Source organism: Myotis myotis, unplaced genomic scaffold (assembly GCF_014108235.1).
Source record: "Myotis myotis isolate mMyoMyo1 unplaced genomic scaffold, mMyoMyo1.p scaffold_m19_p_12, whole genome shotgun sequence".
NCBI lineage: Eukaryota > Metazoa > Chordata > Mammalia > Chiroptera > Vespertilionidae > Myotis > Myotis myotis.
The window spans coordinates 65,504,205-65,524,151 of record NW_023416316.1 but is presented as its reverse complement, the minus strand read 5'-3'; the positions used below and the strand labels follow the sequence as shown (position 1 = coordinate 65,524,151).

Here is a 19,947-nt window from a genome sequence, read left to right as displayed (position 1 = left end):
ACAAGAGCGTTGGAAGGAAGCATGAGTCAGAAGAATTCAAGAGGTCTACTGCCTAAAAGGAGGCTCAAAGTAGATAAGCCTTTCACAAGAGAAATACAAAAGCTAAAATGACATTTGCAAAATTAACTTCTGCTTTATTGCAGAATCTTTATATAAAACATCATTCTTGCCATGATAACAACCTAGTAATACCATGGAATAAAGGCAGACTTCATTAGTTAAATAGGGTCAAGAGAGAACTACTCCTAACCAAACTGAAATATTATCTCATTTTCCGTGTTATCATTTCCAACAGATACACTCACACTATTAGAGGAAGTCCAGGCTAACATGAAGGCAAGAGTATTTGATTCAGTCCATAAGCTCACCCTGAATTTTATCAAAGGAAACTCTAGTTCATGTGTACCAGCCTCTCTCAATCTTTAATTAGCTGCTTGTTAAAATGAACTTTCCCGTAGTTTTCTGGAGTGGGGGGAGGTGGCCTTAGAGCTTGACCAGCGCTACCCCATCCCCCCTGCCAAGGACAAAGCAGGGACCTTGTCTCGGGATTAGGGGAAATAGTTAAGAAGGAGAGGAAAAGAAAATTGCTTTTCCAGCTTCTCTAACTTCCCATGCAGCCTACGGAGAAAGGCAAGCATCCCTTGGGAGGAAATAACAAAAGTGCCAAACCGTAGATGGATGGATGAGGTCTGCATCCCTGCAGTGGACCGGGGCTCTTGCCTGAATCGTGTCACACACTCTTGTCCCTTGCTCATGCTGGTTATCAGAAGGCCAAATGGGCATTTATTACCAGTTGGCCCTGCCCTCCTGGGGACCTCTACCCTTGAAGCTCAGTTCCCTTTCCTGCCAGAAATACCAGGGTCAGGGAAGGGGGTCTGGTGAAGCTGCAGGAGTTCAGTTGCCTTGTTTCCTCCCACAGCACATGAGGTAGCCAGTTGGATCATGAGATGCATCTATAAGAAACCTTTAGAGACAACTACAACAGGGTGTCAGGTAAGGCGATAAACGAGCCCTTCTTAGAAAACCACTCACCACTATGTTATCTCTAAGGTACTTCCAGCTCAGCTAATAATAATAATGATTATTATTTAACAACCGCGCCCCCCCCCCCTAAAATACACATTTAAAGTTTCTGTGGCTAATTATCTTTTCATCAAGGGTAGGTTGGATTCCTACCAAGTTTGCCTTACCACACACACTATTTTGCCAGACTTGATTGCTAACTAACATACTTCATAACTCACTGTGCACTGCTGTGAAATAGAGAGAGAAAGAGAGAGAGAGAGAGAGAAACAGCAACTGGCTGCCTCCCATACATGCCCTGATGGGGACCAAACCCACAACCCAGGCATGTGCCTCAACCAGGAATTGAACCCACAACCTTTTTGGTGCTCCAACAAACTGAGCCAACTGGCTGGGGCGCATTCTCCATATCCTTAATTAAAACACAACGATGTTCCCAAGTATAGTAATGGAGGCAGGTTCACTTATTTAAAGAAACTAAACCAAATGAGGTTGTGCATTGTGACCCTGGATAATGCCACGCTGGTGAGCCTGCAGGGAAGTGAGCACTCTTGCACCCTGCCAGTCATGCGTCTTTCTGAGAGCCATTTGTGTCAATAGCCTTGGGTTCTGTGTACTCTTTGACCTATTTCTATGAGTTAAACACTATTACTTCATTTTACAGATAAAGAAACTGAAATTCAGAGAGATAAGTAACTTCCCAAGGTCATACAACAAGTTAGTAGTGGAGCTGCAATTCAAATTCAGTGACTTTATCCAAACCTTACACTTAACCCCTATACCATAAACTTCATTTAATAATACGGGTTTGTCTTTAGAAAGTACTCATATAATAGAATAACATGCAGCAATTTAACATGTTGTAGAAGAATATATGACGACATGGACAAATGTTTGCAAAATTACATATATCCAAAGTAAGTTAAAGAATGTAATCCTAGCCCAGCGGGTGTGACTCAGTGGTTGAGCATCCACCTATGAACCAGAAGGTCACAGTTCAATTCAAGGTCAGGGCACATGCCTGGGAGGTGGGTTCTATCGATACCCGGTGTGGGGTGTGCAGGAGGCAACTGATCAATGATTTTCTCTCATCATTGCTGTTTCTATCTCTCTCTCCCTCTTCCTTCCTCTCTGAAATAAAAAAAATGTATATTTTTAAAAAGTTAAAAGAAAGAATGTGACCTTAATTTTATTAGATATACATAAGCATATGTATATAACATATATATATACACATAGATGCATAACATAGATATGTGTGAGATATATAGATGCACATCTAAAAAGACTGGTGAGATCACAAGTCAGCTATTTCTTTCATTCTGTGTATCTGTCTTTCCTATATTTCCTATTTTTGTACTAAAAATTGTTGTTTTAAAGATGTTCAATCTCACATCTCATAGTGAAAATCTGCAAGTTAAAGGCAAAAGCTACTTTTATATAAAAAGGAACATGAAAATGAAAGATGCAAATTAATTTTAAAGTGGATTATCACAGGCTTCTGGTAAAGAAGGCTGATAGGTGAATGGGGTACTCACATCCTCCCACAAGCACATTAAAATTACAATTAAACTGCCCTGGCCAGGTGGCTCAGTTGGTTGGAGCATCATCCCATACACCAACGGTTGTGGGTTCTATTCCCAGTCAGGGCACATACCTAGGTTGCAGGTTTGAACCCAGGTCGGGATGTGTTCGGGAAGTACCACTTGGTTTCTCTCTCACATCAATGTTTCCCCCCCTCTCTCTCCCTCCCTTCCTCTCCCTCCCTTCTTCTCTCTCCAAAATCAATAAAAACATATTCTTGGGTGAGTGTTTTAAAAAATTACAACTAAACTACAGAACAACCATCCCTCAGACCACCTGAAATCTAAATGAACAGGAGTCCCATAACTAAGGACATAAAGAAGCTACATGAGACTGGAAGGAGGGGTGGAGATGCGGAATGAGCTGGTCCCACACCCATACGTGGTGGTTAAAAATAGGAGGGATATCTTGGTTGAAGAAGTCCGCACTGAGGATCCAGGGGTCCTAGCCCCACAGCAGGCCCCCATAACTGGGGAGGTTCCAGTGCTGAGAAATCCTCATAACTTCTGGCTGTGAAAACCAGCAGGAATTGTGGCTGAGTGAGATGGAGGGCTTCTGCAGTCCCAGAAGTTCCTCTTAAAGGGTCTACACATGGACTTTGACTCACGCTCATTGAGTTCCAGCGCTGGGGCAGCAGCTCAAAAGATGCCAGGGACATACAGGAAATAACTGAACTGTCTGGCATCAGCACGAGGTCTGGAGGGTCAGCTTTCTCCCAGACAGAAGTGCTGGCAGAGGCCACTGTTCCTTTGCTAGGCCCTCCTCACACAGAGCCAGCATGTGGGCACCATATCTGAGGCTCTGTCAACCTGGCTAACACTGTTCACCCTGCCCTGCTGATTCTCTGAGAACCCAACCCACCCAACTTTTGGACCCAGCCAAGCTGTTTGTTTTCAGTGGCTTTTCCACACAAACAGCCTGTCTTGGCTCACACTGTGGACTCTCCTAAAACCTCTTAAACAAGCAGCATCTGGACTCGCATGGCCTATACCACTTGGTAAGTGGTCCCAAGCCTAACACTAGTAGCAGCCGCCTTTGGTGTGCAGGCTGGCCTCTCCCGGGCACATCCAAACCCAGAACAAGTAGCATGCATCTGAAGATCACTTTGTAGCTCATGCCAGGTGACCCTGGGCAGGACATAAGCAGTGGCTGACCTTGTTCTGCATCTCCCAGGAGGTCCCAGAGCCAGCGCACTGATGGACAACTTCAGACCATGCTAAAACACCACACAATTACCTCCATAAACAACACATTCAGGCATGAATTCAGCAGACGTCAGAACCCTACTGAAGCAAGTCCTGCTTTGTGGAGTTGGCCCCTGCACAGCAGATGCTCCACAGTGGTCATGTGTGACCAGTCCTTGAAGCTGATTGGTCTGAGGGTAAATCCCTCCCATTTATGTGTCAACAGTAATCAAGGCTCAAATACAATAGGATACAAATAGGCCATATGAGTGGGTGCACCTTGGGTGACTGGGGAGACTGCACCACTGGGCCCAATAGGACACCTACTACATAAGGCCACTCTACCCAGACTTGGAGGCATAGACACTCTACCTAATACATAGAAACAAACACAGGGAGGCAGCTAAAATGAGGAGACAAAGAAACATGTTCCAAATGAAAGAACAGAACAGAACTCCAGAAAAGAACTAAATAAGCAATCTACCAGATGCAGAGTTCAGAACATTGGTTACAAAAATGCTCAATGAACTTAGGGAAAGAGTAGATAAACTTACTAGTAGTGAGAACTTCAACAAAAAGAGAGGAAACATAAAAATGGAGAAAGAAAACATAAAAAAGAACCAGTCAGAAATGAAGATTACATTACAGGAAATCATCAATAAAGTATATAAAGCAGAGGATCAAATCAGCAATTTGGAAGCTAAGGAAGCAGAAAATACCCAATCAGTATAGCAAAAAGAAAAAAGAATCTAAAAGATGAGGGTAGTTTAAGAAGCCCCTGGGACAACTTCAAGCATACCAGAATTCACATCATAGGAGTACTAGAGAGAGTAAAGGAATTGAAAACCTATTTGAAAAAATGACAGAAAACTTCCCTAACCTGATGAAGGAAATACACGTACAAGTCCAGAAAGCACAGAGAGTCAAAAAAAAGATGAACCCAAAGAGGCCCACATCAAGACACATCATAATTAAAATGCCAAAGATTAAAGACAAAGAGAAAAATCTTAAGGGCACCGAGAGAAAGACAATTACCTACAAGGGAGCTCTCATAAGACTGTCAGCTGATTTCTCAACAGAAACACTTCAGGCCAGAAGGGATCAACACAAAATATTCAAAGTGATGAAAAGCAAGGACCTATATCCAAGATTATTGTACCAAGAAAAGCTATCATTTAGAATTCAAGGACAGATAAAGAGCTTCCCAGATAAGAAAAAGTGGAAGTTCATGACCACCAAACTAGTAATACCAAACTAGTATTACAAGAAATGTTACATGGTCTTCTTTAAGAAATAGAAGAAAAAAAGATAAAAAACATGAATAATAAAATGGCAATAAATACATATCTATCAACAATTACTTTAAATAGAAATGGATTAGCCCTGGGTGGTATGGCTCATTTGGTTGGAGCATCATCCCATTCACCAAAAGGTGGTGGGTTTGATTCCCAGTCAGGGCACATACCCAGGTTGTGGGCTTGATCCCCATTTGGGGTGTGTGCAGGAGGCAACTGATGGATGTTTTTCTCTCACATCAATGTTTCTCTTTCTCTCTTTCCCTTCCACTCTTTAAAATCAATAATAAATAAATGTAGATGGATTAAATATTCCAATCAAAAGACATTCAGTGGCTGAATTGATAACAAAACAAGACCCTTACATATGCTGTCTACAAGAGACTCACTTCATTGAAATATACATACAAACTGAAAGTAAAGGGATGGAAAAGATATTTTATGGGAATGAAAAGAAAAACAAGCTGGGATAGCAATATTTATACCAGACAAAATAGACTTTAAAATAAAAGCTATACAGCAAAAGACAAAGAAGGACCCAACAATTCCACTTCTGGATATTTAGTTGAAGAAACCCAAAACATTAAATTAAAAAGACATATTCATCCATTTGTTCATTGCAGAATTACTTACAAGAGCCAAAATATGGAAGCCACCTAAATGTCCATCACTAGATAAATGGATAAAGAAGTGGTACATATATGGAATATGACTTAGCCATAAAAAAATAGTGAAAGCTTGCCATCTGCAACAACATGGATGGACCTAGAGGGTATTGTGCTCAGTGAAATAAGTCAAATAAATAATGCCAGCCCTAGCTGGTTTGGCTCAGCGGAGAGTGTCGGCCTGCAGACTGAAGGGTCCCAGGTTCAATTCCGGTCAAGGGCATGTACCTGGGTTGCGGGCACATCCCCAGTAGGGGGCGTGCAAGAGGCAGCTGATCGATGTTTCTATCTCATCGATGTTTCTAACTCTCTATCCCTCTCTCCCTTCCTCTCTGTAAAAAATCAATAAAATATATTTTAAAAAAATAATGCCAGAAGATATTACTTATATGTGGAATCTGAAAAACAAAATAAATGAACAAGCAGAACAGAAACAAACTCACAGATACAGAGAACAGAAACAAACTCACAGAACAAGAACAGAAACAAACTCACAGATACAGAGGACATTTTGGTGGTTGCCAGATGGAAGGAGGGTTTGAGGGTTGGATGAAAAAGGTGATGGGATTAAGAAGTACAAATTGGTAGTTACAGCATAGTCATAAGGATGTAAAGTACAGTGTAGGGAATATAGTCAATAATATTGTCATAACCATGTATGTTGTCAGAAGGGTACTAGATGTATCAGGTGATCATTTATATAAGTTATATACATGTCTAATCACTGGGTTGTATACTTGAAACTAATATTGTATGTCAACTGTAATTGAAAAATAAAAATTTATTTAAAAATAAATAAAAGAGCCCTAGCCGGCTTGGCTCGGTGGATGGAGCGTCAGCCTGCGGACTGAAGGGTCCCAGGTTCAATTCTGGCCAAGGGCACATGCCTGGGTTGTGGGCTTGATCCCCAGTTGGGGGCGTGCAGGAGACAGCCGATCAATGATTCTCTCTCATCATTGATGTTTCTGTCTCTCTCTCCTACTCCCTTCCTCTCTGAAATCAATAAATATATCTACACTAATAAAAGAGAAAAATGGTAATTGGCGTACGACGCTACCCTTTTCATTGGCTAATCAGGGCTATATGCAAATTAACTGCCAACTAAGATTGGCAGTTAACTGCCAACTAAGATGTCGGCTAATTTGCATATGTAGGCACAATGCAGGGAGGCGAAAGGGAAAGCAGGAAGAAGCCCCCTGCCACTGACAGTGATCGGAAACCCAGGGGGGAGCTAAGAGCCGGGGGGCAGCCAGCCATGATCGGAGAATCAGGCGCCTTTTCCGCCCTGGCCAGTGATAGCAGGAAGTAGGGGTGGAGCCAGCGATGGGAGCTGGGCCCGGTCGAAGCTGGCAGTCCCAGGAGCTAGGGGTCCCTTGCCTGGGCCTAAAGCGGAGCCCACAATCGCGGGGCCGCTGCAGCTGCGGGTCCCCGCTGCCCGGGCCAGACGCCTAGGCCAGAGGCGTTAGGCCTGGGCAGGGGCAGAGCCTGCAACCGCGGGGAGCTGGGGGTCCCCTGCCCAGGCCTGGCACCTCTGCCGGAGGCCTCAGGCCTGGTCAAGGGGCCGATCCGGTGATTGGTGATCGGAGGGTGATGAGGGTCAACTCCTCTGGCCGAGGCATCAGGCCTGGGTGGGGGCGGAGCCGGGGATTGGGGGGATATGATGGTCCCCTTGCCCAGGCCTGAAGCCTGGGTCAGAGGCGTCAGGCTTGGGCGGGGGGTGGAGCAAGCAATCAGAGGGAGATGGGGGTCCCCTGCCCAGGCATGATTCCTGGGCCAGAGGCCTCAGGCCTGGGCGGGGGTCAGAGCCAGTGATCGGGGGGAGATGGGGGTCCCCTGTCCAAGCCTGACACCTCTGGCCGAGGCATCAGGCCTGGGCAAGGGGCAGAGCCAGCAATCAGAGGGGTCTGGGGGTCCCCTGCCCAGGCCTGATGCCTGGGCCAGAGGCATCAGGCCTGGGCTGGGGGCAGAACCAGTGATGGGGGGAAATGAGGGTCCCCTGCCCAGGCCTGACGCCTCTATCAGAGGCGTCAGGCCTGGGCAAGGGGCCGATCCTACAACTGGAGGGTGATGGGGGTCAACGCCTGAGGGCTCCCAGTATGTGAGAGGGGGCAGGCTGGGCTGAGGGACACTCCCCCCCCCACACACACCCAGTGCACGAATTTCGTGCACTGGGCCCCTAGTTTAAAAATAAAATAAAATAATAAAAATAAATCAAATAGATTACTATGATACTTTGGTACGAAGTCCATCTTGATTTTGTCTTCCTTGATTTTGTCTAAATGTTCTTATTTGCAAAGGTTGTTTATGTTGGTCACAAGTAGCAAAAGGAAAGAGCTAGAGGGAAATTGAACAGGACGACAGCACCTACCCCTGGAGCACCTACTAACTGGTGTTTCTTTTCTAGTGTGAATGGCATTACTCCATTCTCTAATCCTGTAACCCTGAACTGAAATTTATACTGTTTTTATTTAGTTTTTGTTTGTTAATCCTCAACAAAGAATATCTTCTCCATTGATTTTAAGAGAGAGTGGAAGGTGGGGAGAGAAAAGAGAGAACCATTGATGTGAGACACATGGATTGGTTGCCTCGCACATGTGCCCTGACGGGGACTGGGGATGGAACCTGCAACCCAGATAGGCGCCCTTGACCAAGAATTGAACCCAGGACTCTTCAGTGCAAGGGCTGGTGCTCTAACCACTGAGTAACACTGGCCATGGTAAAACTTACACTTTAACATGAGACTAGAATATCCAAATAAGAGACTCCATGGTTAGTGAAAAAATATCAAGAACTCATGTTTATTTATTGATAAAGGATAAGGATGGGAAAAACACGACTTGCTAACTTTCCCATGTTGATCTTTAAAAAAAACAACAGCTACTCAGCATGTTTGTTCAGTCTGCAGCTTCTTTTCACATGACTTACAAGGTGTTATTTTAACAGGAGTGGAGCTCACTGAGCAATGTGGCTGGCTGAGGAAGAGCCAGGTCATGCAGAGAGTAGCCTCCGGTTCTATCCTAGCAGAGAGAATTTTCTTGTTGGATTTGTTGAAAAGCTCTGAGAGGAAGGAAGAGACATTAGTGAGAATTTCCCTCAGATAACACGTTTTAGTTTAAAGAAATCCTGCTCAATTATGTTCCCCAAATATCATACATGAGTAATTTAGAACGGAAGTTGGAAACCTTGCTTTTTTTTTTTCAATAAATTTTCTTTTTTTCTTTGCCAAACTTCCCATTGCTACAATGGAAACACTGTATACTTAATGGATAGACTATCTTTCTCCTGGTGTTTTTTGTTTGTTTGTTTTCTGGGTGAAGATTGGTTCAGTTCTAGTTCAATGACTACACAGTTGTCTTACTATCATATCTCCTTTCCACCAGTTAAAGTGCTAACTTATTTCAATTTTTACTGCATTTCTAAGTAGTATTATGTACACCATAGATAATTACATAAGTCTAAGAAAAATTAAAACCCCACAATCCTACTACTCAGGAAAAAATATTATTAATAGTCTAGTATTAATAATATGCACTTTTTTAACTTACTGCACATTAGCATATTAAAGACTCTTAGCAGCCAAGAAAGAAAGAAAACAATTTACCTTTGTTTTTGTTTGTTTTTTAACACAATGAATTGCTTTTATTTCGGTATGCATCCACATCTCAGCAATTAGTAGTCCTGAACAGAAAAGTGGAAAAGTGCAGCAATTTGCCAGGAAGTCAAGCCCGCAAGTTTCAGGGTTTTGCCGTGCACACCGTGTTCTTTCTTCATCCCCGTTGAGGACCATAAGAAGATGCAGCAGCGAAATCGAAGAATGCACCGAATTCAAGGTTCTTTTTGTGCCAGTTGTCAGATTCCAAACTAGAACCAAATGGATTGCAAAGATGACCACCTGAGAGCCCTGTTTAAAACTTCAACTTGTAAAAGCAAAGGCAATGATAGGAACACACAAAACAATTCATTCACAGGGATCATGTGTGCTTACAAGTGTCTTCTGTGGCCTTCCTGAGCTTAAAAAAAAAAAAAAAATCAGCTGATGATGACAGCAGAGGGTGGCCCGACTGTGGACCCATTTATTTCCTGGGCTGGTGGAGAGTAAATGAATGTGGTTCCAAAAGTAAGTGAGGGAAGTCAGACTCTTTCCAGCCTTACCTGCTGGCTTCTGGCCAAGGCAAGGGAGTGTCATGGAAAGTGCTGGGTGGTGATGGTGCAAGAAAGGGACTTGAGGGGGAAGGAGAAAGCAGCACCCTGGGATATAAAGGTGGTGGTGGTGGTGGGGGGGCATGGGGAAAGCCCTGAATTCCTCACCAAAGGCCATTTTTGTGGGGGAGCAGAGGGGGTTAAAATCTATGCTTCGGCCAAGGTGGTAGTAGAGAGTGGGGAAAGGATAATGGCCTGGAAGTGGGAGGGGCATAATTGAAGACTTAAAAGAAGAAACCAGGGGTGCAAATGAAGCACCCCCACACCCAGCAGCAGTCCCACAGGCAGTGACCTTCACATCTACTCTAACAAGCCACCCCGAGCTAGAAAGCTGTTGCAGGGAGGAAGCGGGGGTTGAGCGTGGGGGTGTGGGAGAAGGGGGGTAAGGGGGAGAGGAGGTGGGGAAGGAGAAGACAGAGCCGCAGGCCAGGGGTCCTCAAACTTTTTAAACAGGGGGCCAGTTCACTGTCCCTCAGACCGTTGGAGGGCCGGACTACAGTTTTAAAAAAAACTATGAACAAATTCCTATGCACACTGCACATATCTTATTTTGAAGTAAAAAAACAAAACGGGAACATACAATATTTGTATGTGCATGTGGCCCGCGGGCCGTAGTTTGAGGACCCCTGCCCCAGGCCATGTAATCAGCAGCAAGGTGATTGTGTGTCTTTTCACAGTTGAGTTAGATGTGCCCCACCTGTTACGGTGGGAATTGATTTAAATATACAGGACTTTTTTAATCCCGGAAGTTCAACTCTGTGGACCGTGGTTACACTTGACAGGACGATTTCTTATGGCACAACTTATATATTCAAAAGGACAAAAAATTAGTATCATTTACAGTGTCTTACCATCAATTGCCTTTGAATGGACACTACACTTCGATGTCCACAAGACGTATCTAGAACACTTCCGCTGTGGAAAATGAAGACTGCTCGGATCCAATGGGGGAGGGGCGGGCCTGTGGCTTTCTTGATTAACTGCCGTAACACTGTCCTTCAGGTGGCTGAGGGTGTTCCATGTTTTCTTCAGACATCATTAGGCAACGAAGCCCCTGCAGACTGCAGTGCTATGTGAATTCTGCCATTTCACTAGCACTGATATGGCTCCTGGTCCCCCACTCCGCCGGAACTATTAACTCCATTCATATTAATTTTTGTTACAAATCTTACAAGGGGGGGGATGCTCCTGGGTATTTAGGTCCATGCTCTATTTTAAGGCTTTATGTTTGGTTTTGATAAATTGTTCTTGGAGGCCCAATGATCATCCCTATCCATCTTGTAAGTGTTCTGTCTTCCTCATCTTCCAGACCCCAGCTAACTGTGCCATCTCCTAGTCCTTTCTGGCCTTCTTCCCGTTCTTCCATCAGTCGAAAATTGCGAGGGACTTTTACTCCCCAGCCCGTGGTGGTTGCCATCTTGCATTGCTGGAAGGCTAGCCAACAATTTACCTGTTTTTTTAAACAGTGCTTCTCAAACTTCGAACATGAATCCTTTGGTAGTATAATAACTCTTCATGACCTGAGTAATTCAGGATCTGAGGAACACGTTTGAGGAACGTCACCTACGTGAACGCATCACTGCCCACAAGCTTCAGCCACATTAGTGATCCAGAGTTAACCAAACTCACCAATGTTCACCTCGACCTCAACTCACACAGACTAAAGTTGAACAATTTACTGTGCTAACTTTACTTCAAGAAAGCACCATGCATAGGTAATTTAATATTCTGCAAATTATATCTCAATAAAAGCTTTTTTTTTTAAGACAATATGCTTGCATTTTAAGAATACTGAGTAGAGTAACCCGATGAAGACAAGAAAACGATAGTTTTCAGGGCTCTTTTATGAGGATCAAGGTGACTCATTCCTACCCACAAGAGAGGATACATCTTTAGTTACAATGAAGTCTCCTGGATTCATACTTCATAATTACATCTCTCCAGCTTTTCCTTTCAAATGTTCTGGCAATGTTTGCAAATTAATCTACTTAAGTTCTCCTACTGGACAAAAAGGTAAATGAATATATCAGGGTGGAAATGAATAGCAACAGCTATATTCCAAAACAACACTGTAAGTGCAGTATTTCTTTTAAACTTCATATTTTCCCCAATATATACATGTAAGGAAATATATTTAAAGTTCAGAGGTTAAAAGTTTTTAATTTGAAATCTTTAGGAATAACTGATTTATAAAGAATATGTGCTATACATTTACCTGTGCCTTTATATGCCTTAAAACACATAAAATATACTCGATTTAAGCACAGCTCAAAGCTAAACGCCTCTCTCTAATTTTACCATCTTTTTCTAGAAGCAAAAATTGACAAGGCTGATGTAAGTGCTGAATCAGAATCACACTCCATGCATCCCTCTAGAGTTGACACATGAAAAGATTTAATTTACTGCCATAGATCAGCAATTTTCAACTGGTGTGCTGCAAGAATTTTTAAAACATGAAATACCTGACTATTTAGTCAGGGGCACTGACTTTTTTTCCCTTAGATTGTGAAATAAAAAAATAGCAACAGCCAACACAATATTAGCCATCAGGTGTGCATGCCCTGTCTTAAACCATAAATATATAGGTTACATATGAGTTGTATCTTATTGGTCAGGTTGCATAAGTTTGTACCTGATTGGTTAATTCTTGCATGTGCCGGGGTTGGGGGGGTGTGGGGGTGGGGGTGGTCAGTGCGGGGCAGGGGGGGAGGGAAGGCTGGGGGGGGGGAAGGAGACATATGTACTACTATTTGTAATACTTTAAACACTAAAAAAATTAAAAATTTTTTAAAAATAACAAAAAAAAGAAATCCTTATATACAAGTATAGGCATCTGATTTTTTAAAAAGTCAGTTTGGAGCAAAAAGGTTAGGTAATTACCATTATTATTTTTCTGTAACTCAAATTATACCTATTTTTTATCAGATCAGCAATTGGTGTGCCACGGAATTTTAGTAATTAATTTGTGTGCCATGAGATCAAAAAGATGATTGAAAATTGCTGCCATAGATGGATTATACCATCGAAATGACTCTCAATAACCACTTTTAGTTTGTTTATCTCATCACCCACGCAAAACAAAAATATCATAAAAGGAGATGATACTTTTAAAATTTTTTTATTGATTGATTTGAGAGAAAGAGAGGACAGAGGAAGAGAAGAGAGAAAGAGAAACATTGATTTGTTGTTTCACTTATCCATGCATTCAATGGTTGCTTCTTGCAAGTGCCCTGGCTGGAGATCAAACCCACAACTTTGGTGTATGGGGACGATGCTCTAACCAACTAAGCTACTGGCCAGAGCAAAGATGATACTATTTAAATGCAAACTGTTTACTCAACTATTATACTATTTAAAATACCACTCTTCAAAGAGGCCAAAAAAAGTATAGCATTCAAACATCTTAGGTAAGACTCTTCAAGGGTAAGCTTTTCTATTTTTCAGTAAGCTTGTTTAAAGTTTAATAGCAACAGGATACTTCTGTAGAGACGTGCAGTTGGTTCAGACTCAGTTTCTGCTCATGCTACGCAAAGCATCCATGATGGTTTTATTGTACTCTGCAATCTGCTTGTTCACATTCTTCATAACTGTCTGGTAATCACTCTCTTGACTCTTGGTTGCTATGACTAATTACATGAGTTAAGGGGGAACACTATCAATACAAATCCTATCTAATAAAAGAGTAATATGCAAATTAACCATCACTCCAACACACAAGATGGCCGTCAGGGGAGGGAAGTTGGGGGGAACAGCCCTGCAGTGGAGGGCAGTTTGGGCCGACCAGGCCAGCAGGGGAAGGCAGTTAGGGGCAATTTGGCCAGCAGGGGAGCAGTTAGGCGTCGATCAGGCTGGCAGGGGAGTGGTTGGGGGCAGTCAGGCAGGCACGTGAGCAGTTGGAAGCCAGCAGTCCTGGATTGTGAGAGGGCAGTCGGACATCCCTTGAGGGGTCCCAGATTGGAGAGGGTGCAGGCTGGGCTGAGGGACACACCTCCCTACCCTCCACCCCTGTGCATCAATTTTGAGCACTGGACCTCTAGTCTATATATACAAAAGCCTAAGTGACCCTTACGGCAGAATGACCGGAACAACCGGTTAACCAGTCACTATGATGCGCACTGACCACGAGGGGGCCGATGCTCAACACAGAAGCTGCCCCCTGGTGGTCAGTACACTCCCACAGGTGGAGCGCTGCTCAGCCAGAAGCCGGGCTCACGGCTGGCGAGTGCAGCTGGGCGGTGGAAGCCTCTCCTGACTCCGCGGCAGTACTACCGAGTGGAAGCAGCAGGTGCTGAGGGCCGGGATGAGCATCAGCGGCGCAGCGCCCAACCCTGGTTCTGGCTCCTCCCTGGCTGCCTGCCACTTGGCACACTGCTACATCCCTCTCGCAATCTGGGGCCCCTCAGGGGCCTAAACCGCAGTCAGACATCCCCAGAGGGTCCCAGATTGCAAGAGGACGTAGGTCAGGCTGAGGGACAACCCTTCCCTGCCCCTCCCCCCAAAATGCATGAATTTCTTTCACCGGACCTTTAGAATATAATTGTGGGTCAGAAAGGAACCAAATAATACTAGTATTTTCCTTATTGATAACTGAAGATGGGACAGGAAAAGCACAATTAAGCTATTTTTAAAAAACAATATATTATTTTAACAAATTAAGCATCAATTGAATCTTAAAAAGCCAAGCAGAACTGGTTTCAAAAAAGTTCACTTAAAATGGAAAGCTTTTTTATAGTTAATGTTATACATCTCAATCAAATTCTGGTCTTAGAACAATCCAACGTTCAGAACAACCATGTTCTCTAGAGTATCACAAAGAATTTCAGGTCAGTCTCCAGACTTCACTTGATGCTGCACAAACCTGGAGTCCTGTCCATCAGCATATTGTGAACGGGAGTCTTTTGCTTTAAAACTAAGTTGTATGGCCGCTGGGAATAGAGGCCCTAATGCATCTCATTTGGAAGTATGCTGTGGTCCACGCCACTCTGAGCAGTGTCCTATAGCAGAACATATGCTGCATGGAGTCAGGATCTAATCCTCCAAGCAGAGATATCCTTGAAGGGGGACAGGGAATAGAAAACTACTTTGGGGAAATGTTTCTTACAACCCCACAGTGCATGTCCTCAGCAGCTTCTTCCTCTTATAGGCATTCAAAAAGATAAGCAAGAAGATGGGACATAGGTACCATTTTGGTAGAAATCAGATGAAGTTGAATTGGCTGAAACAGATGAGCTTGAAGGTCAAATCTCTCATACGACTACTTAGTTTATCTCCTTTGCTGCACAGATATCCAAGTACAGCAGTATAAACAATGATACCCCCTTCCCCCCTACACACATACATATGGTTATATATAATTCTCCCAACAACTCTACGAGAGGAACTATTAACTCTATTTGAGATGATAAAATTGAGGGTTAAACAAATTAAGTAAATTGTCCAAAGTCCATGACTTATAAGAAGTTAGCATTTAGATTAGCACCTCCCTAGAGGACAGAAGTTCTCTCACTGCAGACACAGCTGATTCTCACAGCCAGTTGGCCTGGTGGTCAAATCCCCGCCAGTATTACCTACAACAATCTAGGCTTAACTACAACAAGACTGCGCATAAAGACCACTAGGGGTTGCACCAAGAAAGCATAAAAAAATGCAGAGACAAAGAAACTGGACGCAGATGTCAGAAATGGAAGATATAGAGCTCAAAACCACACTTTTAAGGTCTTTCAATAAGTTTCTAAAAACTGCCGATAAATGTAGTGAGATCCTCAAGAAATCTAATGAGACCCTCATTGTTGTGATAAAGAACCAACTAGAAATTAAGCATACACTGACTGAAATAAAGAATATTATACAGACACCCAACAGCAGACCAGAGGAGCGCAAGAATCAAGTCAAAGAATTGAAATGTGAAGAAGCAAAAAGCACCCAACTGGAAAAGCAAAATGAAAAAAGAATCCGAAAATACGAAGATAGTGTAAGGAGCCTCTGGGACAGCTTCAAGCGTACCAACATCAGAATTATAGGGGTGCCAGAAGATGAGAGAGAGAGCAAGATATTGAAAACCTATTTGAAGAAATAATGACAAAAAACTTCCCCCACCTGGTGAAAGAAATAGACTTACAGGTCCAAGAAGCGCAGAGAACCCCAAACAAAAGGAATCCAAAGAGGACCACACCAAGACACATCATAATTAAAATGCCAAGAGCAAAAGACAAAGAGAGAATCTTAAAAGTAGCAAGAGAAAGAAACTCAGTTACCTACAAGGGCATACCCATACGACTGTCAGCGGATTTCTCAACAGAAACTTTGTTGAGAAGGGAGTGGCAAGAAATATTCAAAGTGATGAATGCCAAGAGCCTACAACCAAGATTACTTTATCCAGCAAAGCTATCATTCAGAATTGAAGGTCAGATAAAGAGCTTCACAGATAAGGAAAAGCTAAAGGAGTTCATCACCACCAAACCAGGATTATATGAAATGCTGAAAGGTATCCTTTAAGAAGAGGAAGAGGAAGAAAAAGGTAAAGATACAAATTATGAACAACAAACATGCATCTATCAACAAGTGAATCTAAGAATCAAGTGAATAAATAATCTGATGAACAGAATGAACTGGTGATTATAATAGAATCAGGGACACAGAAAGGGAATGGACTGACTATTCTTGGGGGGAAAGGGGTGTGGGAGATGCGGGAAGAGACTGGACAAAAATCGTGCACCTATGGATGAGGACAGTGGGTGGGGAGTGAGGGCGGAGGGTGGGGTGGGAACTGGGAGGAGAGGAGTTATGGGGGGGAAAAGAGGAACAAATGTAATAATCTGAACAATAAATATTTAATTAATAAAAAAAAAAGAAGTTAGCATTTAAAATTAGATCTACTGACTCCATCCATATCCTGTACTTAGTCACTATGCCACACTACTTTGCTACACCTACACAAACACACACACACACACACACACACACACACCCTAACTATTGTAGAGTGGAAATTAAATCTTATTCCTTTATTCCCACATAGTTTAGCCCAGTGTTTCGTACATATTATGTACCTGAAAAAAATGTGTGTTGAATTATTTCATTTCAGTCTGTAAATAAATTCATAGAAAAATAATCACTAGTTCATTTGCAGCTTTTTAAAGGATACATTCTTTCATCACAAAATTATTTTGTTCATGGTGTTGCCACTTCCTTTCCAAATTTGTAAGCTAAAAACACAAAAGAAAAATGTTATCCAGTGCCCCTATTCGCAAAAATTATTAGACACACTTTTAAGAGGATAAGAAAAAAAAAAAACACCACAACTTTAAATCTTATCAACTCCTTGCATGAGATAAAGCTATTGTAGACAAAAAAGGAATTTAGGGAATATTAAATAATAGTAAATACATGAATAAATACAATGTTGCCTCTGACAATAGGTTTAGTCTATGTTTATTTTAGTAGGAATATATTTAAAATATTTATTAATTTATTATACCAATGAACATGCCAACCGAAAGACAATTTACTATTTATACCTTTCCTAAAAGAACTTAAAAAAGAATGAGACATGATGGGAATGTCTCCTTGAAATCTGGAAGTCTAATGCCATAAATGTAACGTATATTCTAACACTGTCTAAGGTTCAGCTATATAGGAAAGACTTCCTTATTTCCAGGCTACACTTCCTGTCTAGTTCTACAAGCTGTGATAAGAGCAGAGCTGCAGTGTGAAGATTATAAGAGGGCTGGGGAAACGCTGGCACTGTTACAATAATTTCTGCATCAACAGGAAGCTAATGTGGATATTATATTGATGGTTGCTTCCTCAGAAGACAATTTTACTGTTATAGAATTAAATTGTTTTTCTGATTTAATTAACCTTGTAACTCTGGGTTACGGTCTTTCTTTTTTAAGATACACATAGTTTGTGTGTTTTTTTCCTAAGCAAAGTGCCGTCTGAAAAATAAAACACAAAATATTCTGCCCAGACATTTCCAAGAAGTAATAATCATTTTTAAAAATCTGATAATTAAAGCAGCTTTAGTAATATTTCTTCATACTCTCATGATAAACTTATTTTCGGGGCATAAGTTCAGACTTAATGTAGCATCTATCCTAATGTTTCCTCCAAAGAGATAAATCTAGATATTAGGATGAATCATAACTAATAAATCATGTGAACCTTATGCGCTGTGAGTTAACACAACTAAATCAGATCTAGCTCCCCAGACAGGACCTTGAAGTGAAGATGGACTTAAGGAAGCTGTCAGCACTTTCTGACAATAAATCTAATAACCTTCTGCAAAGTCAAGTACCACACTTTTCCCTCTTTGTTTTACACAAAGAAGTGGCCTTCTTATAAAGCAGCAGACCTTAGGTGCTACACGAATAATGCTGTAAAGCAACACTGTGCCAGATGGTCAAATTCCTCCCATATTATACATCTATATTTGAGATTTGCCTTGAAATCTCCAAGTCTATCATGAAGCACAATTCTGTTTTTTTCCTACAACTTACTTAAAACATCTAGTATAAGTTCCTTATATACTCTAGATATGAACCCCTTATCAGATATACGATTTGCAAATATCTTCTCCCACTCCATAGGTGCTTTTTTATTGTGTTGATTGCGAAAGGAACAGAGGCTTTCTAGTCTGATGTAGGTCACTTATTTCTGCCTTTGTGGCTTGTGCCTTTGGTGTCATATCAAAAAATCCTTGTCAAGACTAATGTCACCTATGCTTTCTTCTATTAGTTTTACAGTTGTTTCAATATTAATATGTTGAAATGATTTCAAATAACTAATAGCAATTCATTCAAAAAATAGTCTGTGATGTAAAATTATTTATAGATGTCAAGAACTAGTTTTCCATGAAATATTGTAATAGATAGGGAGATCAGAATTTGACTTGATTATTTGGAACTCAAAAAAGGCAACAATATAATACTGTACAGTGTGTCTTATGTTATAAATTCCTATTATCAGTATATGTGGTTAGAATATGATTAGAACTTAATGTAGAAATAAACAAAATAACTATTGACTGGCTCTAAGAAATTGTGTTTGTCAAATATTTTCCTCCTTAAATAATCTAATCAGTAGAAGAGGGCCAGTATTCCATAAGAAATATCACTATTTTTTCCTAAGAACCATTTAAGACGATGACTCCATAAACATTTTTTAGGTTTCTTCTTCAGCACACATCACAGACTGTTTTTTGAATGAATGGTTATTAGTTATTTGAAATCATTTAAACATATTAAAAGGTTAAATATTCTAAACATCCTAGGATACTTTCACCACTTAAAAATCTATATCAAGACTTACATATTATGAATTAGAGACAGAATAACTGACTGCTAAATTTTAATTATGTAAATTAGTGATTTCTAAGCTTTTAGTAGTTGTAGCAAACTCTGGTGAGCTTCTCCCCCATACAAGAAGAATATATAAGGTATACCTTTTTTAAAAAAAAATGGTACATCCAGACAATGAATTAGCTGATGTCACACAAAAAAGAACTTGAAAATACAGTGGGGCCTTGACTTACGAGTCTCCCGACTAACAAGTTTTTTGAGATACCAGCTGTCTCTTAGCCGATTTTTTGCATTGAGTTGATAGAGTAATTTGAGTTAATGAGCTCCTTAACGAGCTCGGTCTCAGAATGAATTAAACTCGTAAGTCAAGGCACCACTGTATTGGGGGAGGGTAGGTGGGTGGGAAGTAATCAACCAAGAACCTTGTATGCATATATGCATGGCCCATGGCCACAGATAATGGGGCAGTGAGGACCTGGGGCAGGAGGGGCAGGGTGTGGTGGGTTGGGACAGGCTGGAGGGGGTCAATGGGGAAAAAAGGGGACATATGTAATACTTTCAACAATAAAGAATTATAAAAAAAGGAAAATGCTTAAAGACAGTATGCATAGAATGATTTCATTTTTTTGGTAAAAACCATATAATTAATATGGGTGTATAACTGCAAAGGAAAAAGTCTATAAAATGTTATACCAAA

The 19,947-nt window shown here is 41.6% G+C and overlaps 1 protein-coding gene and 1 pseudogene across 4 annotated transcripts in view; both read right to left on the bottom strand.

Moving 5' to 3' along the window:
- Positions 1-8,580: 8,580 nt before the first annotated feature.
- On the bottom strand, positions 8,581-12,560 carry LOC118667602 (annotated as a pseudogene).
- A 493-nt stretch (positions 12,561-13,053) lies between these two features.
- The window catches only part of IFT74 (intraflagellar transport 74), an 83,201-nt gene continuing 76,307 nt past the window's right edge, over positions 13,054-19,947 (bottom strand). For all 4 annotated transcript variants that reach the window (XM_036331294.1, XM_036331296.1, XM_036331295.1 and 1 more), the window contains 2 exons: positions 17,096-17,156; positions 13,054-13,577 (listed from right to left, as the gene is read on the bottom strand). In XM_036331294.1, the coding sequence (XP_036187187.1) occupies positions 13,459-13,577; positions 17,096-17,156 (180 nt within the window). In that variant the 3' untranslated portion in view covers positions 13,054-13,458. The remainder of the gene's footprint in view (positions 13,578-17,095; positions 17,157-19,947) is intronic.